The sequence below is a fragment of the Acanthisitta chloris genome, unplaced genomic scaffold (assembly GCF_000695815.1).
Source record: "Acanthisitta chloris isolate BGI_N310 unplaced genomic scaffold, ASM69581v1 scaffold2187, whole genome shotgun sequence".
In the NCBI taxonomy this organism is placed as follows: domain Eukaryota; kingdom Metazoa; phylum Chordata; class Aves; order Passeriformes; family Acanthisittidae; genus Acanthisitta; species Acanthisitta chloris.
Window position 1 is genome coordinate 20,249 of NW_008681872.1, and position 26,427 is coordinate 46,675.

General features: G+C 37.6%; 1 protein-coding gene across 1 annotated transcript in view; it reads right to left on the bottom strand.

Annotated features, from left to right (window-relative positions):
• Positions 1-852: 852 nt before the first annotated feature.
• The window catches only part of PDS5B (PDS5, regulator of cohesion maintenance, homolog B (S. cerevisiae)), an 82,727-nt gene continuing 57,152 nt past the window's right edge, over positions 853-26,427 (bottom strand). Inside the window, 13 exon segments of the mRNA XM_009078250.1 lie at positions 853-1,728; positions 2,574-2,715; positions 5,610-5,711; positions 5,803-6,242; positions 9,941-10,040; positions 11,989-12,082; positions 12,085-12,124; positions 14,957-15,019; positions 15,118-15,237; positions 16,041-16,173; positions 16,508-16,622; positions 20,914-21,118; positions 25,368-25,491. Of these exon segments, the coding sequence (XP_009076498.1) occupies positions 1,693-1,728; positions 2,574-2,715; positions 5,610-5,711; positions 5,803-6,242; positions 9,941-10,040; positions 11,989-12,082; positions 12,085-12,124; positions 14,957-15,019; positions 15,118-15,237; positions 16,041-16,173; positions 16,508-16,622; positions 20,914-21,118; positions 25,368-25,491 (1,714 nt within the window). The 3' untranslated portion in view covers positions 853-1,692.

Here is a 26,427-nt window from a genome sequence, read left to right on the forward strand (position 1 = left end):
CCCTTTCCTCTAATCTTTACAGGTCACCTTACAACTATAACATATCTACTGATGGATTGTATGAAAATGCTCCATTATTCAATGAGATAAAATTTTCTGAAGCTAGAAACTGATTTTTCATGTGTTGTCACCTGTAGAGAACCAGAGGGAGAACAGCACCTGAAATTATAATGTGTGCTTGGCTAAGCACAGTGTAGTAACTGATACATTTTGGTTCAAAGACACACTTTGCAAACTGTAAAACTGCATACAGGATACTGCTCTAAGTATTTTGCTTCCTTTTTTTTTTTCTTTTTTTTTTCTCTTTTGTTTTATACCTAAAAAACCAAACCAAACCAAAACAAGAAAAACCAACATCTCTCTGGTATCACAAAATAAAAATGGAGCTTCATTCAAATCTTGAATACCTCGACTGCAATACTCAACAGCTGGTTATTCAACAAAACTTAGCTCTTCATACCAAAAAAAATTGGCTCAAAACCCAAAAACAAAACAGAAAGGTACAATAAACTCTCAATAAGAGGTTCTCTCATGAGGCAACCTACCATATACTACTGCTAGATACGAGTTTCCAAAAAAAATTACATCCCATTTTCAGCACATTTTTCATAAACATGCAACTTCACTATAAAATACAAAACACTTGGCTCTCAAGAACAGCTTTATAAAGACACACTGCATCAATAAAATTTCTCTTTGTGATTAACTTTACATTGTAATAAGAACTGTATTTTCACTAACGTTTATATATCAGATTTCATATTATAATGTAGTAATAATTTGCTCTTTGTGAACTTCATGTTCAGAAGGAAATATCTATACACATTAACATACTACACTATTAAAAACTCAGTTACAGAATTTTATTGATACAGTAGATTAATCAAAACTGATACGGGAAGAGAAAATGGGTAGGGTATTCAGTACATTATTTAATAACACACTTTTAAAATTAAAATATTTTAAATCCACTTTGAATTTTCAATGCCACTAAAAGTCCAGAAAGGTCTGGCATCAATACTGAGGTGTAAAGCAAAACTTCTTTCACAATTTGCATCTCTTGTATTCTCCTATGCAACATTGTTCACCTGTAAAAGAAAGTAATTTAGCACCTGTGATGATAGGAAGGTGCCTGATGGTAAACACTAGGTTATATTCATGGAGGAAACAAAAAGACTTTTTTTTCTTCTTCTCCTCGACAAATAGTGGCAAAAGACAGTGGCACTATTTGTTCAACTGCTTGTTTTTCACAGTTAAATGTCAACAAGAGTACAGATACGAACACTGACAGATATTGCTTGAGATCAATTTTCCACAAACTCCGTTCTTTATAAAATGAATCGATCCAATAAACAGTGGGACACTGTCAGTTTAAAGCCGCAGATAAAAGCTATACACGCACTTTATAAGTCAGAAACATTAAAAAAAGAACTATTTACAGTTTTTTCTTTAGTTCATATGTCTACAAAGCCAGCGCACATTACACTTCACAAAAATCCACAGTTAATGATATCAACATGTGTGTGGCTAAAGCTTGTGACCTAGGGACTGCAAATGCAGGGGCAGGAAAATAGGTTTTGTCTTTTTTTCAGCAACCCCATTTGTGCACTAACAGCTTCATTCAGTCTCAAGCTTTATATTAAAAGCATTCTTCAAAGCTTTCACCTGGAAGGCTGGTAACTACATGCTCACTCATCGCCTTTCCCTTTTGGAAGTTCTGCGACGGACCTATTTGGAGAAAAAGGATTTTAAATGCTTTTTTGGAGAAGAATTTTGAAAAATTCAAGATCAAATATATTTTATCATGGGAAAAAAGCTCAGTCTCAGTAATGTTTGAGTAACTGTATACAGTGGCATTCATTACACATTTGATCACAAACACAAGTCTCAGTCAATGACCAGGACATAACTTCACTTGATGTTACTGAGCCTGTGTCCTTAACATATTCAGAAACCACCTAGTTTCCTTAGAGTTTTCACACACTCAGATGCTGCACTCATCAGATGCATCCAAATGTGTGAAGGCATTCACAGTTAAAGCTTCAGTATTACTACTAATATTGCTAACTTATTTGTATGAAATAAATATAAACATGAACTTATTTTAACATATATGTATATGCTGGTAAGAGGAAGAAATTGGTGTAGGATTATGTTCCAAGATGCCATACTTATTTTCCAGTACTATTGATTTCGTGTGTCTGTTTTGTATAAAGAAACTTTATTCCCTACTACAATCTAGCAGAGAAGGATGGGCAGGAGTTACCCAGAAAATAATTCCTACTAGATACTACAGAACTCTGGCAGACAGATAAGAAAGGCTACACAGAACAGAAACTTCAGTATGCCTGACAAAAGGTGGTATTTTCTGAGAAATACAGCTTCTCTGAGAAACTACAGTGCAGCTGTGCCACAAAACAGTGGCAGCTGACAACCACCTCATTTGTTTCAAGGGACGAAGGTTTAGCTCTAAAAACAGAAGTTATTTTAAGAACAGGAGAAGTCATTCTCTGATCATCAATACACAGGACACCACAAAGACTCACAAAGAAAATCTCAGGCATTTCTCTTACATTGATTGTGGAAACTTCCTCTTCTTCTATTACTTCTTCCTGGGGAATGTCATCACTGACTGGGGAACTACTCTGAAATACGTCCATCTCTTCACTAGATTCATTCTCTTTACTGGCTGCTTGTTTGGAACGTCCTGCACGGCTACAATGGGAAGGAAAATAAAGATCAGCTTCACAGCATATGGGTCTGCAAAGGTATAAACTGTATGAACAAACATTCTACTTAACAGAAACAGCAGCCTTAAAATTTCACATTCTGTAATACTGCTGTCTTACATACCTATCCAGTTCATCCATACATGAACAGAAGTGGAACCAGAAGGCTGGACAGCAGCATTTGAAAACAAATTCTTCCATAATAGAAGGCTAGGAGTACAAAGTTTTTTACCTCTACAGACAAGGCAGATTTTTCTTTTCAGTCTAAGAATACAGGCCAAAGAAGGCTGACACAACACTAACCAGTGAAGAGAAGCCAAACAGCCAGAGACTGAATACTACTATGCTGGTTTGTTTTCTATTGGGTTCCATCAATAGATGCACTCTGCTACAGGAGTTTATACAAAACAAAATTTCAATAATTGCCTGTATGTTTTTACAGACCTAGAAGAATCCATATTGCTACCTATGAAATTAACACTATAATAAACTTTAATGCAAATCTTCCAAGCTAGCTCATGCTAAGAGCTAGGGATAATCAGGATAACAATACCTTAATGAGGATAATCAAGAACAATCAGTAAATAATTATCTTAAATTGCCTGTGTTAGTTGTGGGAGTTGTGCCACAATCAAAAAGAACTCATTTGTTTTAAATGAGAACTTTTTGGAAAAAAAAAGCGCCAACTACCTGAACTACCTATCTATCCAAAACTACACAGCTGCACCCACATCACATTAGCACAATTCAGAATCAAATCACTGCATCATCCCCATTTACTGCAGATGGAGTTATGGTGCACCCAAACTAGGTGACCTTTTAGTTGAAATTAAACCAGAAACTCTGTTCATGCAGACAACAGACAGACAGACTTCAACCTCAACGGATCCAAAACAACTGTACCCTGACACCATCACACCACAAATATGGTAGGAATTTTCAAGTCTGAGAACCATTAAAATCTGGACAAGATAAATTCTCTGAATTGCATATAGTAATTACAATATTGTGGGGGGTTTCAGCACCAACCAACATGATATCCCTTGAGAAATAACAAATTTTCCCAACTCAAGTCTTCCAAGACTAATAGAAGCCACAGAATTGGAAAGGAAACAGAAGAATTACTCACAAGTTAGGTTCATATCTTTTCAAATATTACAAAAATTAGCCTGTTCACATAAGCTAATTGGTAACCCAATTTGCTATCAGAAATAGGTTATAAGTCATCATCTCGTATTACGTCAAATTCATCCCCAAGGAACCCAGAAAGCTTTATGCACTTGGATTAAATATACTCGATCTTGTGGTACACAGTGCTGCTCAGTCTTTCAGCTTCCTTCAGCTAAAACTGCTGTAGAGAGGTTATGCAGGAAACTACAATGAACTTTGAAGACTAAGAAATTACTACTCTCTCACCTTTTCCTTGGAGATTTGGAAAATGAACAGTCAAAATTTTGGTGGTCTGATCAAAAACCCAAACAGCCCACCACTTTTTTTTTAAAAATGAAATCTAGAATAGACTCAAGAACTCTGAACTAACTTACTTGGGCTCCTCATGCCAGGACAATGCATATACACATGAACGAGCTTGTTACCAATTCTGGGTAGTGGTAGAGTTTACTTTCTGTTGAAAATGGGGTAAAAATCCATACTGACTTCATCAGTTTCACTGAGAAGTGAATCAGAAGCTACTTAAGTATTTACAAAAAAGCATCTTTGGCAAACACCACATAGCATGTCACCCAACAATAACTCATTGGCATGTCATCTCTGCATGGCAGTAGCAGCTTCCAACTCCTGTTCTACTGCATGTGTAGCAGTGACTTCAGTAGTAAGCCACACAGTGTTGGGTCGTGTGTTTCTGGTTAGAGAGTAAAGGAGCAGGAGAGGTCTGACCTGAGGTACAGAAGCAGAACACTGGAAAGACCGGGATATTGTGTGTGCAAAATGCCAGATCATGTGATCCTGTGTGAAACTGGAATTAGAAATGAGGGTTCATTCAAGTTTGTTCAGGCAAAGTTCTCTGGTATGGAAAATCTCCAGGGTCAGGCAAATTACACTGCCAGAGAAAGATCAACGTGATGCTAACTAAGCCCAGACGCTAGAAAAACAACAGAGTAATACAAAACATCAGATGGTACATGTGCCTAAGTAATGCCTCAAGGAATTTATCACCAGATTCTAGAAAAGTATCTTACAAAGCTGTTTCATAAGCTTCGCTCTGATACAAGTGGGCAAATAACCACTCGTAGACCTCTACTTGCATGTATTACCTATACTCCTACAATAAAGGTAGAGATACCTGTAGCTTTCTACCACAGCCACAAAAAAACCAAAGCTAACCACAAAGTCTACCTTATTCTGAAGCTTAATGCATCTCAATTTTCAGAAGCTACTGTCCTTCACCGATCACAGCACATCTGATTCATTTGGAAATAATTCAAGTGGATAATAAGGTCACAAATTAGAAAGTGAACACTGATTTAAGAAGAATGATAATAAACTTCATCCTCCAAAATACTGTTTCACCATAGTGACAATTTGATTCTTCCTCCGTCTCCAAAACAAACAGAAGCACTTTTCTCTCCTTGAAGTCCTAATAAAGCCCTATCTTCAAGACCTGCGTGTGCTTTATTGACTTTTCTCCCAGTAAAAAGCTACCTATATGCTACCTCAGCACATTAAACTTACCGACAGCCTCTTGCTCTGGTTTGAGATGCTCTAGGAGAACCAGCTAGGGAAAACACTTTAGAAATAACAATGGCAATTTATTTTCTTAACTCTCAGTTACAATATTCTGAAATATTTTCAGTACACGTTTGCTTGGGGGCACAGAGGCATAATTTTAATTTTCACTAAACACAGATTTAGAACACTTACACTTTTTTTTGCTGTGTTGGTGGTGTTTGTGATGACCTTCCTCGTCTTTTCTGTGGCGTAGACTGTGCTGATTCAACTGTACTAGTTTCAGATGGCTCTGCTCTGTTTTGAGGAAGACCCAAATTGCAAAGCATCAAATTATAACTAATGTCCAAGGATAAAAAATATGCAATGTACAAGAAGATGAACTTACCTCTGCTGTGTTCTTTTTGATGTCCTATTTTGCCTGCCTTTTGGTTTTTGTTCAATGTTTTCAGTCTGCCTTTCTTCCTCCTCCTCCTCCTCTTCCACTGCAGCTGCTGGCGTTTGTTTTTTTTTGCTCCTTTTTGATGACTTTGCTAGTGGTTCTTCCTTTGGTGTTGCCCCATTATTTGTTCTGGGAGGGCGTCCTCTTCTCCCTTTCTTTGGTGGACTGTTCTGTTCATCCTCACTTTCTATCACATCTTCTTTTAACCTTTTTTCCTCTTGCCATTGTGTTTCATCAGCTTCTGAAACAACAGGTCTCTTCCTTCCCCGTTGACTACCTCTAAGTTTTTGCTCTTGACCAAGTTTATTCAGGTCATCTATGCTTAGTTTCTCTTCTGAATCCGTGATAGCTGCTTTCTTCCTTCCTCTAGGCTTCTCCATTTCTGACTAAGAATTAAAAAATATTTGAATTAAAAAATAAAACTGCCATATTAAACAGTCACATGCAGAAACTTCCCCTAAGACACATAAGTCTTCAAGTCACACAAGTTGTCTTAGATTGTCCAGTATATAAATCCAGTTCAAAAACATCTGCAAAAGTATAAACACATACCTACATATAAAATATCAGACAAGAGAGAAAGACTATTAGAAAGGTGCACAGTTAAAACACTGAAGTGTGTAAGGTCTTCTTCATTTGTATCCTCAGCTGTATCAAACACAATTGGCTACAACATCCATAACATTTCTATCCATGTTATTTACCCTCACTGTAAAAAATATCTTCCTTATGTCCAATCTAAATGCAACCTCTTCCAGTTTAAAACTACTGACCCATGTCCCATTACTACAGGACCAGGTAAAAAGTCTTTTCACATCTCTCTTAAAAGCCCCTGTCATATATTGAAAGGATGCAATAAGATCTCTCCAGGGCCTTCTCTTCTCCAGGCTGAACAATCCCAGCGCACTCAGCCTTTCCTCATAGGAGAGGTGTTACAACTCTCTGACCATTTTCATGGCCTTCCTCTGGATCCACTCTAACAGCTCCATATCTGTCTTCTAATGGGGACCCCAGACCTGGACACAGTACTCCAGGTGGGGGTCCCACAAGAACAGAGTAGATGCCAACAATCACCTCCCTTTACCTGCTGGCCACTCTCCTTTTGATGCAGACCAGGACACCATTGGTTTTCTTGGCTGCAAGTACACATGGCTGTCTCATGTTCAAGTTTCTCATTCACCAGTGCCCCCAGTCCTTCCCTGCAGGGCTATTCTCAATCCTTTTATCCCTCATCCTGTACTGAGGATTGCCCTGAGCCAGGTGTAGGACCTTGCACTTGAACCTGTTGAACCTCTTAAGGCTCCCATGGGCTCACACCTCAAGCCTGCCACGGTCCCTCTGGCCACTCTCGATGCAGACCAGGACACCATTGGTTTTCTTGGCTGCAAGTACACATGGCTGTCTCATGTTCAAGTTTCTCATTCACCAGTGCCCCCAGTCCTTCCCTGCAGGGCTATTCTCAATCCTTTTATCCCTCATCCTGTACTGAGGATTGCCCTGAGCCAGGTGTAGGACCTTGCACTTGAACCTGTTGAACCTCTTAAGGCTCCCATGGGCTCACACCCACCATTGGTTTTCTTGGCTGCAAGTACACATGGCTGTCTCATGTTCAAGTTTCTCATTCACCAGTGCCCCCAGTCCTTCCCTGCAGGGCTATTCTCAATCCTTTTATCCCTCATCCTGTACTGAGGATTGCCCTGAGCCAGGTGTAGGACCTTGCACTTGAACCTGTTGAACCTCTTAAGGCTCCCATGGGCTCACACCTCAAGCCTGCCACGGTCCCTCTGGATGGCACTGTCAGTCATTAAGACTATTTTAAGTCATATTGGATTGCATTTGTCTATAAGTATCAGTGAGCTACTTCACTTGCCCTAAAAGCATGTTGAAGACTGCGTTGAACACAGACAGTTTTAAAGTCATGCTGCAACTTCTACTTGTGGTACCTGGCATTTAGAACCAAGCATTTTCCTGCCTTCACTGCAGTACAAGTTGCATGGAAGAAAACAGAATCCATATGACTATTCAGATAATCCTTCCTTGAATTTCTAAATCCAATATCAAATCATGATGCCCTCTTGGTATTCTAAATAACCAGAGAAGAAACAGATGCTATTCCTTGAAAACAAAACACATCTGGCTGGAAAAGGAGAATGTGCCTTAGGAAGAATTATAATGCATCACCACTGTAATGAGGTACTATCACTTTGCTAGCTACAAGCCTGAAACGAGGCTTGTATGATAGACCTTTATAACCTCAGAAGGCAACATGAAATTTCAGACAGATTAAAGCACTTCCCACAAAATCCAGTAGAAATAATCATTCTCAAACTAATCCAATTAATTCTTCTAGCGCTGTATTTCAAGCAAACATTATGCAGCCATTAAAATAATTATCTACTGTATTTTGGGAAACAAAGTCCAAGGAAACTATAAACTTGAACAATGTGCCAAATGCTTTATCAACAAATCCCAAGAACAAACGCATCGTGGACTAAATCTCATTAACCTAGCTCTAGTAAACTTTATCCCTGCCAATACTACCAATATCCTGCAAATCATCACTGGTCATCTTGACAGCTGAAATAAGTTGTCAGTATGATGCAATGGTAATGTAATGTAGACAAAGCCCTTCTTTTCCTCAGTCTTTAATAGTATAACCAGTAGTTCTCTGGGTACCCAGCTTCCTGAGCTGACAGAGAGCCAGCATGGGTTCATGAAAGTCAGGTCCTGCTTGACCAACGTGATCTCCTTCTATGACAAGGTGGCCCACTTAGTGGATGAGGGAAAGGCTGTGGATGTAGTTTACCTGGACTTCAGCAATGCTTTTGACACAGTTGCCCATAGCACTCTCCTGAATAAACTGGCTTTCCATGGCTTGGATGGGTGCACTCTGTGCTGAGTCAAAAAACACTGTGTAGATGGTCAGGCCCAGAGAGTAGTGGTGAATGGAGTTAAATCCAGCTAGTGGCCAGTCAACTGTGTGTTCCCTAGGGCTCAGTATTGGGGCCAGTTATGTTTAATATCTTTATCAACAATCTGGACAAGGGGATTGAGTGCCCCCTCAGTCAGTCTGCAGATGACACCAAGTTGGGTGAGAGGGTTGATCTCCTGGAGGGCAGGAAGGCTCTTAAAAGGGATCTGCACAGGCTGGATCAATGGCTGAGGCCAATTGGGCGAGGTTCAACAAGGCCAAGTGCTGGGTGCTGCACTTGGGTCACAACAATCCCACATTGCAGTGCTACAGGCTTGGGGAAGAGTGGCTGGAAAGCTGTCTGGCAGAAAAGGACCTGTGGGTGCTGGCTGAAGTGGCTGAACATGAGCCAGCAGTGTGCCCAGGTGGCCAAGAAGGCATCCTGGCTTCTAGCAGCAGTAGTGTGGCCCGCAGAGCCAGGGCACTGATTTCCCCCTATACTCAGCACTGGTGAGGCTGACACTTCAACTCCTGCATTCAGTTCTGGGCCTCTTACTACAAGAAGGACACTGAGGTGCTGAAAGCACATCCAGAGTAGGACAAAAGAGCTGGTGAAGGGGCTGGAGCACAAGTCTGATGAGGAGCTCCTGAGAGAGCTGGGGGTGTTTAACCTGGGGAAAAGGAGGCTCAGGATGGACTTTATTGCTCTCTATAACTACCTGAAAGGAGGTTGTAGCGAGGTGGGGGTCCACCTCTTCTCCCAAGTAACAAGGAATAGGGTAAGAGCACACAGCTTCACAGACTGTCCAGGGAAGTGGTGGAGTGACCATTCCCGGAGGTATTTAGAAGACACTTAGATGTGGCACTGAGGGGCATGATTTAGTGGTGGCCTTAGCACTGCTGGGTTAATGGTGGACTTGATGACCTTTAAAGGTATTTTCCAACCCATACACTTCTATGAAAAAGAGGAACTGAATCTTGTTTTTATTCAATTTTCATATCCAACACCAAACAAGTTTTCCAGTAGTTTACAGTATAAACTCAGTTTCACGTTTCAGCATATTTTCTTGAATGATAAAAATTAATGCGGTGGTAGGTATTTTGTATCTTAACATCCTGGTGACATAAAAGGAAACATGTGCAATGCAATGCAACCCAACAGCTCACCCTTACAAGATCAGAGTCGTCCCTTTTGTCACTTTTTTTCCCTGGTAAGGGTGAAGTCAGTGTGAATTCTTCATTTTCACTGTGGTCCATTTCAGTACTGTCAAGCCTAGAATGAAGAAACATATATTCCCATCATTATTATAATACACTGGGCAATCATTAGAAAAAAAATACTAAGAACAACAATCTTCATAAGAAATCTATTACTAAACCATGAACAAACTGGCAGAAGGAACCTTTCACTGGGTACTATAGCCATCACATATCACAAGCCAGAACATCTAAGTCTCAGGTCAAAGGTTTCAATCTATGTTGAACTTTCTTTTTTTCACTAGGAAAGATAAGCAGGCTTTTAAAACAGAAGGCATTGCCTTACTGAGTTGCAAGAAATCTGCACATCTGTATACATTTGCAGGCATTTTCCTATCCCAATGGAAGATCCCCACAGACAGACCAGTCAAAGCACCCACACTTTGCTATGATGCAGTGTGGGCAATAAACCAGCAGAGTTCAATTTCAGAGACCTGTTCATCCCTCTGCTTTCTCTTGTTTTTTACAGCAGCAATTTCATTTCTATTTTAGTTTCTACAAAGGTAAATGTGGACCTCCTGCAAATGTAAGACACTGAGACCCACAGACAAAAGGTAATGCACAAAAGCCAATACAGAAGTCATTTTGCTTAATCTGCTCTGGGGCAGGCAGAAACAACATTTTTAAGTAACAGTGCACATTTTCTTAATGAAAAGAAATATGTGCTGAAATGAAAAGTGGTTTTCAAATACACAAACCTTTAACTCCTTGGCCTAGGCACTGCATAGCAAGTGAAACACATTCTTACTCCTACAAGTTTAATAACTGATGTAATCAGAAGCTTAGGTTTTACACATCATCTCAACAGATGCAAATTTGCCTGTGTATGTTGAGACAGACTGAATTGGAAATACCATGCATACTGAATCATTACCATCACTTCTCTTCATCTTTGGCATCTCCACTCAAAATACTCATCAGTTTAGCTTAGGTGAACTGGAGAGATCATGAAGATGACAGAACATGTTAGGCTGTGAGTGCAGCATTTCTAAAAATTTGATCTCAGATTCATTTTGCTGGATATAGAGAAGAGTCTGGATTCCACCTGTCTTTAGCCAATAATGCATTTCAGCATGTGAACCTGCATGACTAGTAAGAAATAAGCCCTTCTGCAGACCTTTTAGTGGAGAAATATTTCTTGTAAAACACTGCACTACATTTAAAGTTACTATTACCTATTCAACAGCCACAAAAGTACCAAATGAGAAGTCTTATACTCAAGCATAATATTTCCTCACAGTCTTGAAAGAATGTGAAAAAAATACGAATAGTGAGGGCTATGCAATCTCTCAATGTCTGTGAAAAAAAATTAATGACAATGTGACTTTCAGTTAAAAAAATGAAGATACAGTAACTGATGAACCATCTTTAAAACTGACACAAAATAAGCTGTATTTTTAGAGACAGATAACTAGAAGATGACCTGTATAGCATTACAGTACATTCACCTCTTCATCACAGAATGAATCTAAAATCCAAAACTGTTTATCTCAAAGTCCAGCAAAGTGCAGGACTAGAGGTGGAAGTCATGCAAGATAACCTCAATGGCCTACCAGTTCCTTACTGCTTGTGATGTGTTGTTAACACAACAGCAAGGGGCTGCAGTTGTGTGTATACACACACACACACACATATACAAATGTGCGTGGGTCTATGTCTACCTATCTAAAAACCACCAAATACCCCAACCTTGCCCTCAAAACCCGAAACGTATGAGGCTCTTTTCCTCCTTCAGCCCCAGCTCTGGATGTAATTTGATTCTGGTTTTTATTTTGTTAAAAGCAAATTTATTTCTGGGGTTAGAAAGCCAAATTTATGGTTTCAGTTATACCAATGTGGTACTATAAATTGACTTCAAAATTAGATAATAGAACTCTGTCTTTCACTTAGAAAATGCTATGGAAATATTTAAAGTTTCCATTACAAATATTTGAAATATCAAAGCTCCTTTGTTGTCTACCAACCTCCCTTTGATCCTTCCTGGAGAGCTTGGATTTGAACTGCTGCTGGCATTGCTTACAGTTTCCATTCGTGAAGATTTGGATTGAGACTGCTTTAAAAGAAAGAGGCTTCTGCTCCAAGAACATTGGCTGCTTTGGGCTGAAACCAAAAATATATTTCCTTTATTTTAAGCTACATGTTTAGATACTGTTAACATGTACTATATGCATAAAATATTCACAGATTTCATTTCCTGCAATCATTATGTTAATTTTAACACAAAGTGATAAACATTTTCATATGAAAACTACAACAGATACAAGAAGGAAGCTAAAAAAGAGAACATTGGCTGCTTTGGGCTGAAACCAAAAATATATTTCCTTTATTTTAAGCTACATGTTTAGATACTGTTAACATGTACTATATGCATAAAATATTCACAGATTTCATTTCCTGCAATCATTATGTTAATTTTAACACAAAGTGATAAACATTTTCATATGAAAACTACAACAGATACAAGAAGGAAGCTAAAAAAGATGTAATCAAATAGCTGCCATCAAAACTGGTATTCTCTCTCCCCTTCTATTCTGTCCTCTCCTCATTAGTAGTACTGGGTGCTCACCTGACCTTGCAGTAAGCCACTTCAGCATTTTGTGCACAGTGTGCTTTCTGCTGATCTATCTGCCTGAACCAGCTCACCATCTGGATCAGATAAGCACCTGTACTAGCAAAACAGAGAGAGCAGTATGACTGCCCTTTTGGCAAAGAAGACATTAAACTGGCTTAGGTGTAATGGCAATGGCAGTCTCATTAGTTTCAACTGGGAATGAATAAGAATCTCACGTCAAATATTGTGAAAAATATTCTGGTATTTCATGCACAGACTTAAAAATGTTAAGCTTTTAATAAGAGTCAAAACCTGGTGAGCTTCAGGTTATTAGTTTAACTGGATGATCTTTCAGACATTCCAAATGCCTCCAGCTCATACTAATTTTTGAGAAGAAGTTCAGTTACTTCTAAAAAGAATACACATCTATGCCAAACACCCATGTACAAAAATACTGAATTAAAGACCATTCCCTACATTTCTTCTTATCCATCTTCTCTTTCAGTATTAGATTCGAGCTATGTCTAAAGTTAGTCACAGCTAAAAAAAGTTTCAACGTGCATTTCACATCATCTTTGAATGTTCCTTTTTCAGAGCTATGCACCATGGAGGTGCTGGTTATACTTTTATAACCAGAGGGAATTTTACACTTAGAGATTCATTCTGCACTGAGTACAGGAAAAACAGCTCATTCTTGCAAAAAATAAACCTTGGAGAACAAAATCCAGTTTAACAATGTACATCTATTAGTTTAGAACTTAATTACAATCATGAAGAGTATGCTGAAAGATCGCAAAAGCAAAGAGAGTTTCAAATTCACACTGAACTGGACTTCCTACTAAGGAGGGATTAACAGGGCCTGGGCTAACAGCTCCTGCCTTACCACAGAACCTATATTCAGCACCTTACTGCCCTCAGACCGTGTTCCCTGCATATATCCACTCAAGCCAGTCTTTCATTCCCCAAATTAAGACTCCCTAGACCAACTTCCATTTCATGTTACCCCTCATGATGGTGAAGCAACTAAAAATTTGTTGGTCAAATACACTTTTGCTGTTTGTAACAAAATTTCGAAACAATAAAAAAGGAGCTACAGTACCTGGCACTAGAAATTTAAAACAGTATAAAAGCTAAAGAATTTCAATTAGGATATATGAGAGATACAGTGCTACTGGAGAGAGTTCAGCAAAATGCCACCAAGATAAAGAAGGGGTCACCGCATTTCTCATCTCATAGGAGGAAAGTCTCAGAGAACAAGGGCTCTGGACTAGATGATCTCCAGAGGTCCCTCCCAACTTCAAACATTCTGTGATCTTTTATCATAGCATAAACCTGGTTTCTTGTTTAATGGTCATGGTACACTTAATATAGTAAGTCTGGGACAAACCAGCAAGAATGTTTTTTGTTATGAACTGGATTAGAACACTTAATATTGACTACTGATCAAAAATTGGAAGACAAACCAGTCCCTTTTAAAAACTTTTGTGTCTTCAGTAAGAAGCCAGTCTCTAATCCACGGACTTCAAACACTCCAATGCGCAACAGAGTGATGATCTATTCCAATCCATAAATGTTGGCTTTTGACTTCTCAAAAAGATGCTAATTTGCTTTTTTTCCTAACTTGCATTCCTTCTTTATTAGTAAGTTACTATCTTCCAGCTAAAGCTTCAACAGCAAAGTTAAGGGTAACGAAGATGCTGCCATTTCTTTCTTTTGCAAGGTAGCAAATTTATGTTCTTTGTCATCTAGAACAGGACACACAAATCCAGATCAAAATCACAATTCATCTTTTCCTTTACTAGACTTCGATTTTATTCTAAAGGAGTATCTGGATTAGTTTCAGTGAAGAAAGAACATTACCATTCAATACAATGCATATTTAGAAAGAACAAATTAACATAACTGTAGAACAGTCAGTTATCTTGTAAGATATTGCAAAATGGTATTCAGCTTTGGCTAGGATTAATTATGTGATTTTAAAAATAATTTCTATTGGAGTTTTTCATAGCTGTCACTTCATATGCAACATTGTAGTCTTCTGCAGAAAACAGGGTTAAACCATTCTGTAAACTTGTCAAGTATTATGGGTTGTTTGGGGATGTTTTTTTGACTCTCTCCTTTTAAAGGCAATAGGCTTTACCTACTATTGCCACAACCCAGCATAGGAAGTAGCAGAAAGTAGTAGTCTCTTCTCTTAAAAGTATTTCATTAACTACAGGTTAGTTTCTTAAAAAGAAAACAACATAAAAACATACAAAGCAACACAACAAAATAAACCAAACCAAACCAAACAAGCAAAACCACCACTGACAAAAAAAGCCAAACCAAAACCATAAACAGCACCAAAAGCAAAACCCCACAACGCTCTACACCATACCTACCTTTCCAGGAGTGAAAAAAGACTTCATTTCCGGAGGAAGGTAATTTTTGGTGTTACTGAAATTCTGTAAAGAAAAGAGGGGTGAGGAATCACAGCAACAATCAGTGAATTAACAAATACTTAAGCTGATTTATCTCTGAAAAATTAAATGCCAAGGTATACCTTGTCAGGTTGAGTAAAATATCTGGCTGGAAGTACAGGGTCTTTAGGGGATTCCAAACTGTATGTTGTACTCTTTGACATAATGATGTTCATTGCTACATCACAGACTGTGTATAGTTTCTGTAAGTAATAAAATTAAAAAAACAAACAACATTTTAAAAAGTTCACGGTAAATCTTGACGAAAGACAGTGTACCTTTTGAGCACAGAACTACAAGAACTTTGTTTAAAAGCAGTCATCCTCAATATTTAACACTGGCCTGCATCTTGAACAGTGTCTCACAAGGTACTGAAACACAGACATGAGAGGCAAGAAAAGCACTGCAGGTCTAACAGTTGAAGACAGCTTGTTTTCATGATCTTTCTGCACTTAAGAACAGTGTTTGCCATAGTTTCTAGGACAAAGCTAAAACAAACACACCCACACCCACCACCCAAAACTCATCTCTGTGGGAAAAGCAAAGAAATGACAAATCTGTACATTATGTGATGCAAAAACAGGGTTTGATACATTCACTACACAACACCAGAGACATCTAAGCATAAATATTTTTCTTCCTATAGTAAGCTTACACTTGCACTTTGAAAATTAAATATTACAAAGAACTTCAGTAGACAATTTAAACAGCAAAAGTCATAGTTTAGATCTATTTAAAGTTAGTATTTAATAATCTTACCAAGACAGAAAGAGAAGGACTGAAAACTATTACAACTCCTTTGTAAATGTGCAAGAACTACTAAAGCACAGGAAAATAACTGTCAACTGAACTACGATAAATATAGTCATTACAGTATATAAAGTATCATCTCATACATTCAATTCTATTGAAAGGCATTTTAAAGCTGGTGTATAAACAAAAAGCTTCTCCTTTCCATAAGCAGGCCAGAACTAAAGGCAATTTCCAACCAAAAAGTATCACCTACTTCATTCATTTTTTGATCATCTGGTCCTTGAGCATCCTTAGTTTGTTTGATATTTTCTACCATTTTTCTGATAAATGCATGACTGTTATTTTCATTTTTAGCCATCAGTATTTCCAGTATGAACCACAGGCACCTAAAGGAGAAATGCAGCACTCCACATCAATAAAAATACAAAAGAAACTCCTTTAAAATGCACATTTGATAAAGTGGTTTAGTGTAGGTTTTACTAGTATTATGGATTCGAACCAGTGTAACTCTGGGAAAAAGAAATAAAAGCAGGATGAGCAGAAGGTCAAGGGTTCCTCTGTAAAATATCCCAGAGTACTAAAAAAGTATCCATACTATTTCTCACAACATTTTACAGCAGTAACTGCCATCATTATGTGCACCGGACAGTATAACAGGGTACCACAATGAATTAACATTCCACTTAAATTTAGAAATAACACTATTCAAAGTAATCTTACTCTTTGATGTCCTTGAGTTGTTCAATGTCTTGGACTTTGACATAATCTGGGTCATGAGCTAGAAGATGGATAGTATAAGGAACAACATACTCTGGTAGAAGTGACAACAGTTTCTCTGAAAAGTAGAAGAAAGACGCATCAAGAAACCATTAACCAAGAAATATGCTTTTCTACAACAGAGAAAAGGGCAAAATTTAAGGTCAGCATACATTAAAGTATAAGCACATGTGAGCCTATGATTTCTTTATGATGTTGCACCTCATGGTTGATGTGCAGACATGTCACCCATGCATAAATTCAGATTTTAAGAACCTCTCACTCAGGGTTGCATATTTTCTAGCCACCTTGACAATACAGCTACAGTCACCTCCTACTCCCAATCCTTTCCTTGGTTCAAAGCCTCTATTCTGAAAGACTTTGAAAATCAGAAGCGAGGATAGATCGCAAAATCCATGTTAACTGAAGATGTGAGATGAGCACAATTGCAGTTTAAGCTGCTACTATTTCTTTGGACATTGCAGTGTACAGCCTTGCTGTCAAGAGAACAAACAAATGTCCCTTGCAGGGCTTTTGCAGTCAAATGGCCACAGCGTTCTCCAAACCCACAGTCTGTTATCTGGTTCAGGAAGGGATAGAAGGTCAGATGAAAGCTATAACAAAGTAGTAGGGGAACGAGTTTGAAAGGCTCAATCCCACCTGAACAGCACAGCACAGCACAAATGAACTGCGACACTGAAAGCATTCAAAAAAATTTCTAGCATCCTCTGAGACTTTTAAGTAATCCTAATCCTAATGCAGGAGAGTCTCCCACATCTTGACAGTCAGAAGGCCTATTTTCCTCACAGATTCAAACAGTAAAGGTTGTTGCAATGGCCCTCTCAGAGTTATTATGGCCCCAAAATACACATTCTACAAGGTAAATTCCCTGACCCAACCAACACTGTGCAGTGTGAGCTTCAGCACCTCAAAGTCTGATGATGAAAATCAGAATAAAAAATATCATCTCCCAAGGGGCAATGACAACAGGATAAGTTGTACACTAAAAGTCAAAAAACATTTTGCAGCAAACATCCACACTGCTTTCTTTAGCCTACTGCCTGAGAGGAACTGGAGGATGCACAGCACACCTTAGTTATTAAACCTATACCTGGTGCCACAGGCAGGAAGATAGGCAAAGGAAGGCACACCATGTATACTGCTGTGATGTAAACATCTGATCTCGAGTGCTTGTCACAAATGCAAAGTTATAGTATTAACATGACTATGGATAAACCTGTGAATGTACACATGACAGAAAGAGGGAAATTCTTGGCTCTGCTATTGAAAAAAAATCACATTTTGGAGCTAGTAAGTGGTCATGGAAGACATGGCCAAGTCTGAAAAATCTTCTTTCAGTGAGCTTTTAATTTTTCCACACTTGGTTATCAATTAAGTGCAAACATTTGTAAATCATCATATATAATACTAATATTTTAAAACAATTTTAAAATACATTAGAACACTGACATTTTTCTCTCCAATATATGTATTCATGTGAGATGTGCTTCACAAATATTGTGCACGTGAAATAAAACATTGTAGTTGTTACAAAACTAAATATTGTCACGCATAAGTCAAGCCTTAATCTATCCCTTTCTCAGAGGTCTGCAGAAATAGAGATGATGAAGTCTACATAAAATATTTGGATTAATTCTTAATAGCAAGGAAAGCTTTCAAAATTAATAAAGGTCCACAAGAAACAATGCTGTCAATTTCTAAGCATATGCTTTTAGCCACTGTAATTGTTAATTATCAAGAGTCTATGTCTACTCTTACACTCTGTCTACTACATAGAGTGTAAGCCATCATAACCTTTGCAACAAACAATAAAATCCTCAAATTTCTATTTCAAGCTATATTTATGTAATTGAAATCCAGTGTACCTTTCAAATCAGTTTTTAATGTGTTTCAATTGACACTGCACTATTAAACTTAAAACCAGCCTTCAATTCTTCAAGCACTGTCCTGCATTTGAGCCAGCAGTTGCTTGTGTTAGCAAATAAAAAAAATAAAGTGGCAGAGAGGAAAAAGAACATAATTATGACTAAGGAACACTAGCAAAATTGGCTTGCCTTAGACATGTCCAAGGCAAACCAACCTGCTATCATTTACATTAATTAACAGCTTCAATAGAACACTCATCAAGAGCTCATGAACTCGGTTTTTCAGTAGCTTCCTGACTTGGAAAATTACTAATACAACTGTAACAATAATTCCAACTGGGTCTGGAAAACAAAATTAACCAGTTCCAGACAAAACAGGAAAAGAACAAGTATTGACACATATAACAAGGAAGACAGACAACCTGAAAGGAAGGGTGACCTTCCTACCTGCACATAAAACCAGAGTGTGCCAGAAACCCTCATGACAGCCCTTTATGAGCTTTTAGGAAAGAAACTTGTTGAAAAAAATTAATCTTTACTCTTGTAATCTTTCTGCTTACTGACTTGCAAGTAAAAGCCCATCCTGAGAACACAAAAATTCCTATGCAAGACATGTCTCTACCCAGATGAAACTAGTAACAGATACGCAATCAAACTAAGTCTCTTCTTGAGTGGTTTCCACTCTGAATAGCATTTAGAGAATTTAAGAGGCCTGAGAGTAATTCCTGCCAGCCTGTAAAAGGCCACTGTGGAAGAAAGAGGCGTTTTACTGTCTGGTACAAGCCCTCAGGAAGGTTTCCTTAGGCACGGTATACAGAAATTTATCATCTTCTCAACAAATGCTGAAATCCCCAGAAATATCCTGAAGATATCCTCCTCACCTGTACCAAGTTTTCAAGACAAAATGTATCACAAACCCACACATTTACAGATTCTGAAAAATAGCTACATTAATCAAAATGCAGGTTTCCAAAGGTGGTAGGTAATACTGTCATTACCACCCTGAGTTATTGCATGGCCAGGAGGGAGAGTGGCAGAGACACACACATACATATTTAAATAGTGTCATCTTGCCAGAACTGAGCATCAGCTGTACCACTCCAATATGGATATTTTAAGATGTAAACAGTTCAAGACATTCTATTTGTTAAAAGCTCAGATGGGTAAATCTGAAATTTTGTAATCCTCAAAATGTCCTGCAAAACCAGAACTACTGATGGATTAGAGTGCATATCAAATCAATGGCATCACTCAATTATTTAAAAGAAAAAAAAATTGTCAGGCACACTTTTAGGTCCTACTGGATAATCACACAAGTAGGCTCCTCTTAATTTCTTCTATAAATTTTTGATAGCAACTTCGCAGAATCTATTTTAAACGTACGAGAATTCTACTTTCCTCCTACATAACTAAAAAGAGTTTTCAGCTTTCAAGAGGAGTAGTCTTTAAGATGACTTAAAGGTGTTTGCTCAATTTATTTTTCTTTTTACATGTTATTGAAGAGGGAGAGAAGTACCACTCTTTTTTTAAGTATAGTTAACAGTACACAAAAGGATTTCCCTGCAGACTTATTCTCTGACCAAAGTCCAAGGGGACTAAAAGACACAGACTGACATGGCTAATATAAAGTGATCATAAATACAGAAGGAAATCAGTTATCTGACAGTATCTGTGAGATCAGATTCACAAAACAGATCTAGTTTTTACTAAAACAAATGAAAAAAATCCCCTTCATTTCACCAAGGCCACACCATCAATAATCTTTCAAAGAAATAAAACTTCCAAAAACTCTTATCCAAAACACCTGCAGCTCTCCACGAATATCTGCTTTTTCCTATGGCCTTATACCAGCGCTGTCATACTGTTCATAGCTTTTAAGTCAAAAGGACTGTTTTAAAAAAACAAGAAAAATAGCTAACACTAGTCCATGGTAACTTCCAAAGCACTCCCACAATCAGACTACTGGAACTGAGCAGAAAGAACTGCATGAACTCATCTTAAATTGCCTACAGATACAGCCCTTTGCTAGCATAAGACAAGACGCTACTCAGTAAAGCAGTGCAAAGACAGTGTATTTAGTACAGCATTTATGTCATTAAGGCTACATATTATTAACTAGTGAAGTAAAATTAATAATTATCTCTTCACTTAGAACATAATTAACCATTAAGTTCATAGAGTACACATAACTGCCTTGAAAAACTACTTCGCCTCCAATACACTTAGGCATAAGCACTTGCACAGCTTTTAACGACACTGAAGTGTCTCAGAAATGCCTGTTTATAAAAAAAAAAAAAAAAAGAAAAAAATCTGGACAAAAGAAAAACAGGAAAACTGAAATTTTTCAGTTTTCTCTGGATACCTCTAAGTGAAATTTATAGCCATTCTATGTATATGAACAGACAACCATCAATATTTTCAGTATACACACATTTACATTTGAACTACAGCACTTGTACCAAAAAGTGACATCAATTGTCTTACCACTAACTGCTGCATGTTGCTTCAGATATTCCCTCCTGACATTTATGTTCTTCACAAGGCACTGCCTAGCATGAGCTCTTCTCTCTTTCACGGGATCTTTTGCACACAGTGCACAAATAGCCATATACTCTAGTGGCAGCCGCAGTCGAGAAAGGCCTTTGTGGAGTTTCTGAGCAAATATTTGTCTCACTTGGTAACATTCATCCTATTAAAAGAAAAAGGCAAAACCAAGAAAGGTAAGAGTAAGGTTTCATAAAAGCAATACAGACTGAAACAAAACATGGAAGCCTAGCCTGGGTATATGCCAAAATCAACTTCAGACCTTGTAGCCACAGAAGCATAGGAATTCCAAGAATATTTTTCAATGCTTATTCAGAGCAAGAAGATTGGGAGAAGTGTTAAGGTTCAGAAATTGTATAGGAAGTTATCATGCTCAGGACCCGAGGCCTAATTTAGCATTGCACTGAGGCATGGAGTTAATGAACTGTGATGATGGAGCACTTGCTTTGTGAAGCCAAAGTAAAACATCTGAACAAAAACATTTTAGCCACAAGTAACCAACACCATGTTGCTTTACAGCTGCAATTTCACTAATTTGCATCAAGACATTAACATAAAAAACTGAATAAAATTCAACAGAATTACCAGATAAGGTCAAATGCTGAAGGGACTACCAAATATTTCCATTATACTGTGTGAGCCTGTGAACTATGACCACATAAGAGAACAATCTGTGTCTAACAATTGCCACATAACACAAAATAATACAAAGGCAACAACTGTACTTCTACAGTTTATTAAGTATTGTATTTCCAAAAAAGACATGAACTTTAAAAAAATTTGTACTAAAATAATCTACATACAGCATTTAATATACTACAAACCATTCAGTAACTCAGGACAAGGAAGCTTAACAGAAGCAGGTGTGGAAAACAGTTAGAAGAAAACACAGAGAAAAGCTTAAGGTCAACAAGGTCACCAAAACGGTTTGGCATATTTAACCTGCTAAAAAAAAAAGGTCAAGAGGGAAGTCTGTTATCTCTAAATATGAAAAAAAATTTAAACAAGAATAAGAAACTATTTTAGCCAAATGACAGTTTTGAAGTCAGAAAGAATTGAAAAGGGTTTCCAATATTAAACAAAACAAGTCTTCCTCTCCCCCTTCCCCAAAATGAAATCCAGTTGTTAATCAAGCCCCATTTTCTTTTCTGCACTTCAAGCAATATTGTCCATCTGAAGACCAAAACCCTGAAACACCTGCTGTAGCCAGAGTTGAAACAACCCAAGCCCACAAACCCAAACCATGAGACCTACTCAAGATCTACTGCCTCATTAGAGCAAATCCACCGTCCAGCACAAGGCTAAGATACAGCTCTCTTTTCCTCCTCAGTAACATCACCTAAGCCTACAGCCTTTAGAAAGCTCTGAAGAGACCTGTGCCTAGTCAATATATTGGCAAGGAAGCATGTCCTTGTTGCCTCAGAAGACAAGGAAGGTACAGTTCATTGTTACTGATGGCATTGTATGGCAAAACCTGGAATTACTATAATTTCTTTATCTTTAAATATTAAGAATAACCTTCAATTCAGCTCAGTTACACTAGTTCACTGAGAAGGGGAACCAAATTTAAGCAATGTATGCTAGTTTTTTATAGCATACATATAAACTCCATAAATTAGTCCAGTTTTAATCTATGTCTCTGAATTTAATGTCAATTCATCAGAAGTTTGCCATTTAAAAGCATTAAAAATATACCTATCTGCAAAGCATCACATGCCACTCAAACACAGCTCTGATTCTTTAATCAATTAAAGCACCCCCAAAGTTGACAATGAAAACTGAAAAAGCTTTGGTTGTTTTTTTTTTAAAGAAACTTATGCAATCTAAAAGACTTATTCTAAATACAATTAAAATTGCATTTTCAACAGCAAAGCTTATTAAATCTCAAATCTGGTCTTGAAGCCTGTTAAACACTGAAGTACTTAACACTACGCTCAATTATTTTCTACTCTCTTTAAATATGAAGTTCTGCTGACATGAAAATTTGTTCTGCAGATCAAAGAACTCAATTGCTGGTAAGCTAACAAGATTGGCCAAACACATAGGTAATTTATTTTAAAATTACTAAAACTACATGCATTTCGTCATCACAAAGTCCCTGCTTCCCAGTGCCACTCTAGTACAGGAGTTAGAGACAACCCCTAATTATGTATTCTGCACTCAAACCATTACACACTACAAAATGACAGTACCAGATTTTTAAAAAGTGCCGGCACAGAACCATAGCAGAACATGTGCAACCATTACAGACCTTACAAATAAAGCTCTTTGGTTTTGTCTAATCTGCTGTCTCATCTGTCCACTTAAAGTAAATTTGCTGTGAACTTAATTACGTAAAACTACAGTTACCATTGATGTCACCTGAATGTCCTAATATGTGGCTAGACTTGATAGTGTTAAGAATGAATAAAGATTTAGAGTAATCAGTGTCTGCCATCAAAAAATGGATTTCAATACTAAACATTCTAAGCACATACATCTATCTATGCATATGTGCACATGCCAACAGTCCAAAAAATAACCCCAAAAAACAAACATTAAAACATTTGAGCAACCTGGTCTAGTGGAAGGTGTCCCTGACCACAGTGGGCGAGTTGTAATGAGAATCTGTTCAGGTCCCTTCTGATCCAAAGTATTCTATGATTCTATAGTGATACTAACTGTTGATAAGCCTATGTGTTGTTCTTATTAATGTTAATAAGTCTATACACTCTTCTAATTTAAATCTGATCTCTCAAAGTTCCCTCTTGAACGGGAAGTAAGCATCAAACTCCAAGGTAATAAAAAAGGTGACAACAAATCTGTTAGCAGCACCCACATTTAAGACTGCTATAGCTGAAAACCATGAAGTGAAAGAGACAGTGATGAAATGGAGGGCAAAGGGTCTGCACCTAATATACTGAAAAGCACATCAAAACAAGTGAAATTCTGCTAGAGGAGAACTGCAAGGTCAACATTTGCAATAAAGAAAATTTGCCACAAGAAGGAAATGACTTGATCACTGGGATCACAAGAGAACAGAGCATGCAAATACTACATTGGCAAGGCAAGTCTGACATTACATTATCCAGCTAGACTATCCTTTCCAGAACAGAGACAGAACTTACTTTCCATTACAGTAAGTGCCTATTTTCCTCTCTACTAATTTTGTTCTGAATTGTAAAACTCTTTAAAACTCATTTTGAGACAAGACTAACATTTCTATTTGGTTTTGGAATAGGAAGACTGAAAAGTATCAGTCCTTGCTTTGGGTGTAGAGGCTTTCAGATATTACCACTAAATTCCTGCGTTAGATTTCATTTGCTTAAGTAGTTTTAAGCTTTGTCCCATTTATCTTTCATAGGATTTGGGAACTATGTAAGGGCTCCTTTCCATAGGCACACAGAAGCTTAAAATCCATATAAAACATAGTCAAAACAATATAAAAGCCTAATACAGACTGACTTACTCCGGTGTAGGAATGACTTTTCTAGTCTAACTGTAACCAACTCCAAGCAACTTAAGAAATGAAAAAAGATACCCTATATGAAAGTAAACATTATCCATGCAGGAGATACACTCTGTATTTTCTAACATTAAATGCTAACTTAAAATCTTCTGACATTTAAAATGGATTGCAGGTTTTTAAAGCTTTAGCCAGTCATGGGAGTTAAGGTCTAGAATGGAATATCATTATTACTGCAGACATTTTCTGGAAGGAATTCCTTCCAGAGAATTTCTTGACTTGTGTAAACCAGGAGAATACCAGCAGTCATACAACTGACACCAACAGAAGTCCCCTCATGACTACCTTACTCTTGGGGTATGAAGCAATTTATGTCCAATTATCTAAGTCTACAAGACAGAAATACAGAAGATCTCTCTATCTCTAATTACAATTTGAAAGTTATTTCCTTTTTGTTACTATGGGCTTACAGGCAGAAATTAAGGATAAAAAGTCCAGCTCACTCCCTATTTCTTCTAATATTTAAAGGATGCCAACTATCTTCGCAGACCTCTGCATTGCAAATATATTCTGCCCAAGTACTGAGAAACCAAGGTCTCTGTTGTCACCATAGTTCAACATACTTCACATCATCTCATTTCAACTCCTAGTAAAGTCATAATGTCGCTGGCATATTACTTTAAATACACACTGAATTCATTGGTTTATCAATATTCTAATATTTGACTACTTTAAGTTAGTATTCCCCACTCCCAGGCAGCCCAGTACTACTGATCTAATTCTCATGCAAAATCACTTTTCAGGATTATGTAGTGGAAAAATAATTTCATGCCAACGCTGAATGTTTTGAATAAAACTAGATTTGCAGAAGTATACACGACATACAGAACAAACAATTATGTACTCAAGCATTTGCTGATAGCCCACAACTCTCATGAGATTTCCTTACATTTATGGCTAGTGCACACAGCTGGTATTGTTCTAAGGTGATGATTTCATGGTAACAAGGTTCTTGTGCCAACTTCACAATAGCATTCCCTGCAGCCAGCCTCAAGCGAGACATATCAGGTTTACTGAAAAACAAGCACATGGGTTAGGAAGGTTAATCAGTTAAAAATTATATAAGTATTTGAATTCATTAAATCCCAATAAGTTTGCATTGCTGAAAAACAAGTACTTAAAAAAGAAAGAAGTTTCCATGGACTTAGTCACACCCATGTCCCCAAATCAACACCAGAAGTCATTTCAAACCCAAACCAGTTTACACAGCCCCACATTTTACAGCCTATTACTACATACCTATTACTTTGCCCAAACTTGGCAAGGAAAATCTTCCTTGAAACTTACTAAAAGTTCCACATGGGTGTGAAACAGTTTTAGCTGTGCAGTAGACCAGCACAGTCCAAACTGCCCCTCAGCGATCACACCCAGCAGTAAGATACTTCTGTTTACCTTCCCGGTCCTGCCAAAGAAGTGGCCCATTTCTAGTCCCCAAAGTTGCCAAACGTTTTTTAGCTCTAAATCCATGCTGCAGGTCAACATAAACCAAGATTGACTATGATAGATGAGTAAGTGAATTTTATTCTAAGACAATACCCAAAAAGGATTTAGCAAGAGAAAAATATTTTTAACATGTGTTGAAAGTATTGTTACTTGACTTCCACCTAGCAAACACACTGACCATTTGCTAACTTTCATACCAAAAGATGAATGTGGTTTTATGTAACCTACAACCATATTTACAAAGGTTATCAGAGTATCAAAAGCATGTGAGCTTTTCAAACTGACACTCAATGTGTGCATTAATACACTTAGTTAAGCTTTCATTGTTGTCGGAAATTTTCTTTCAGTAAAAAGTATATTACTTCTGTCTTTCTTCTGATCAAACACAGAAGAATTAAGAAGTTTCACATATCTCTCACTTAAAACACTAATGAATTCTATTCAGAATATACACCTTAGTATTTTATGGAAACCACAATATTTGAAAAGAACCCAAATAGATCATG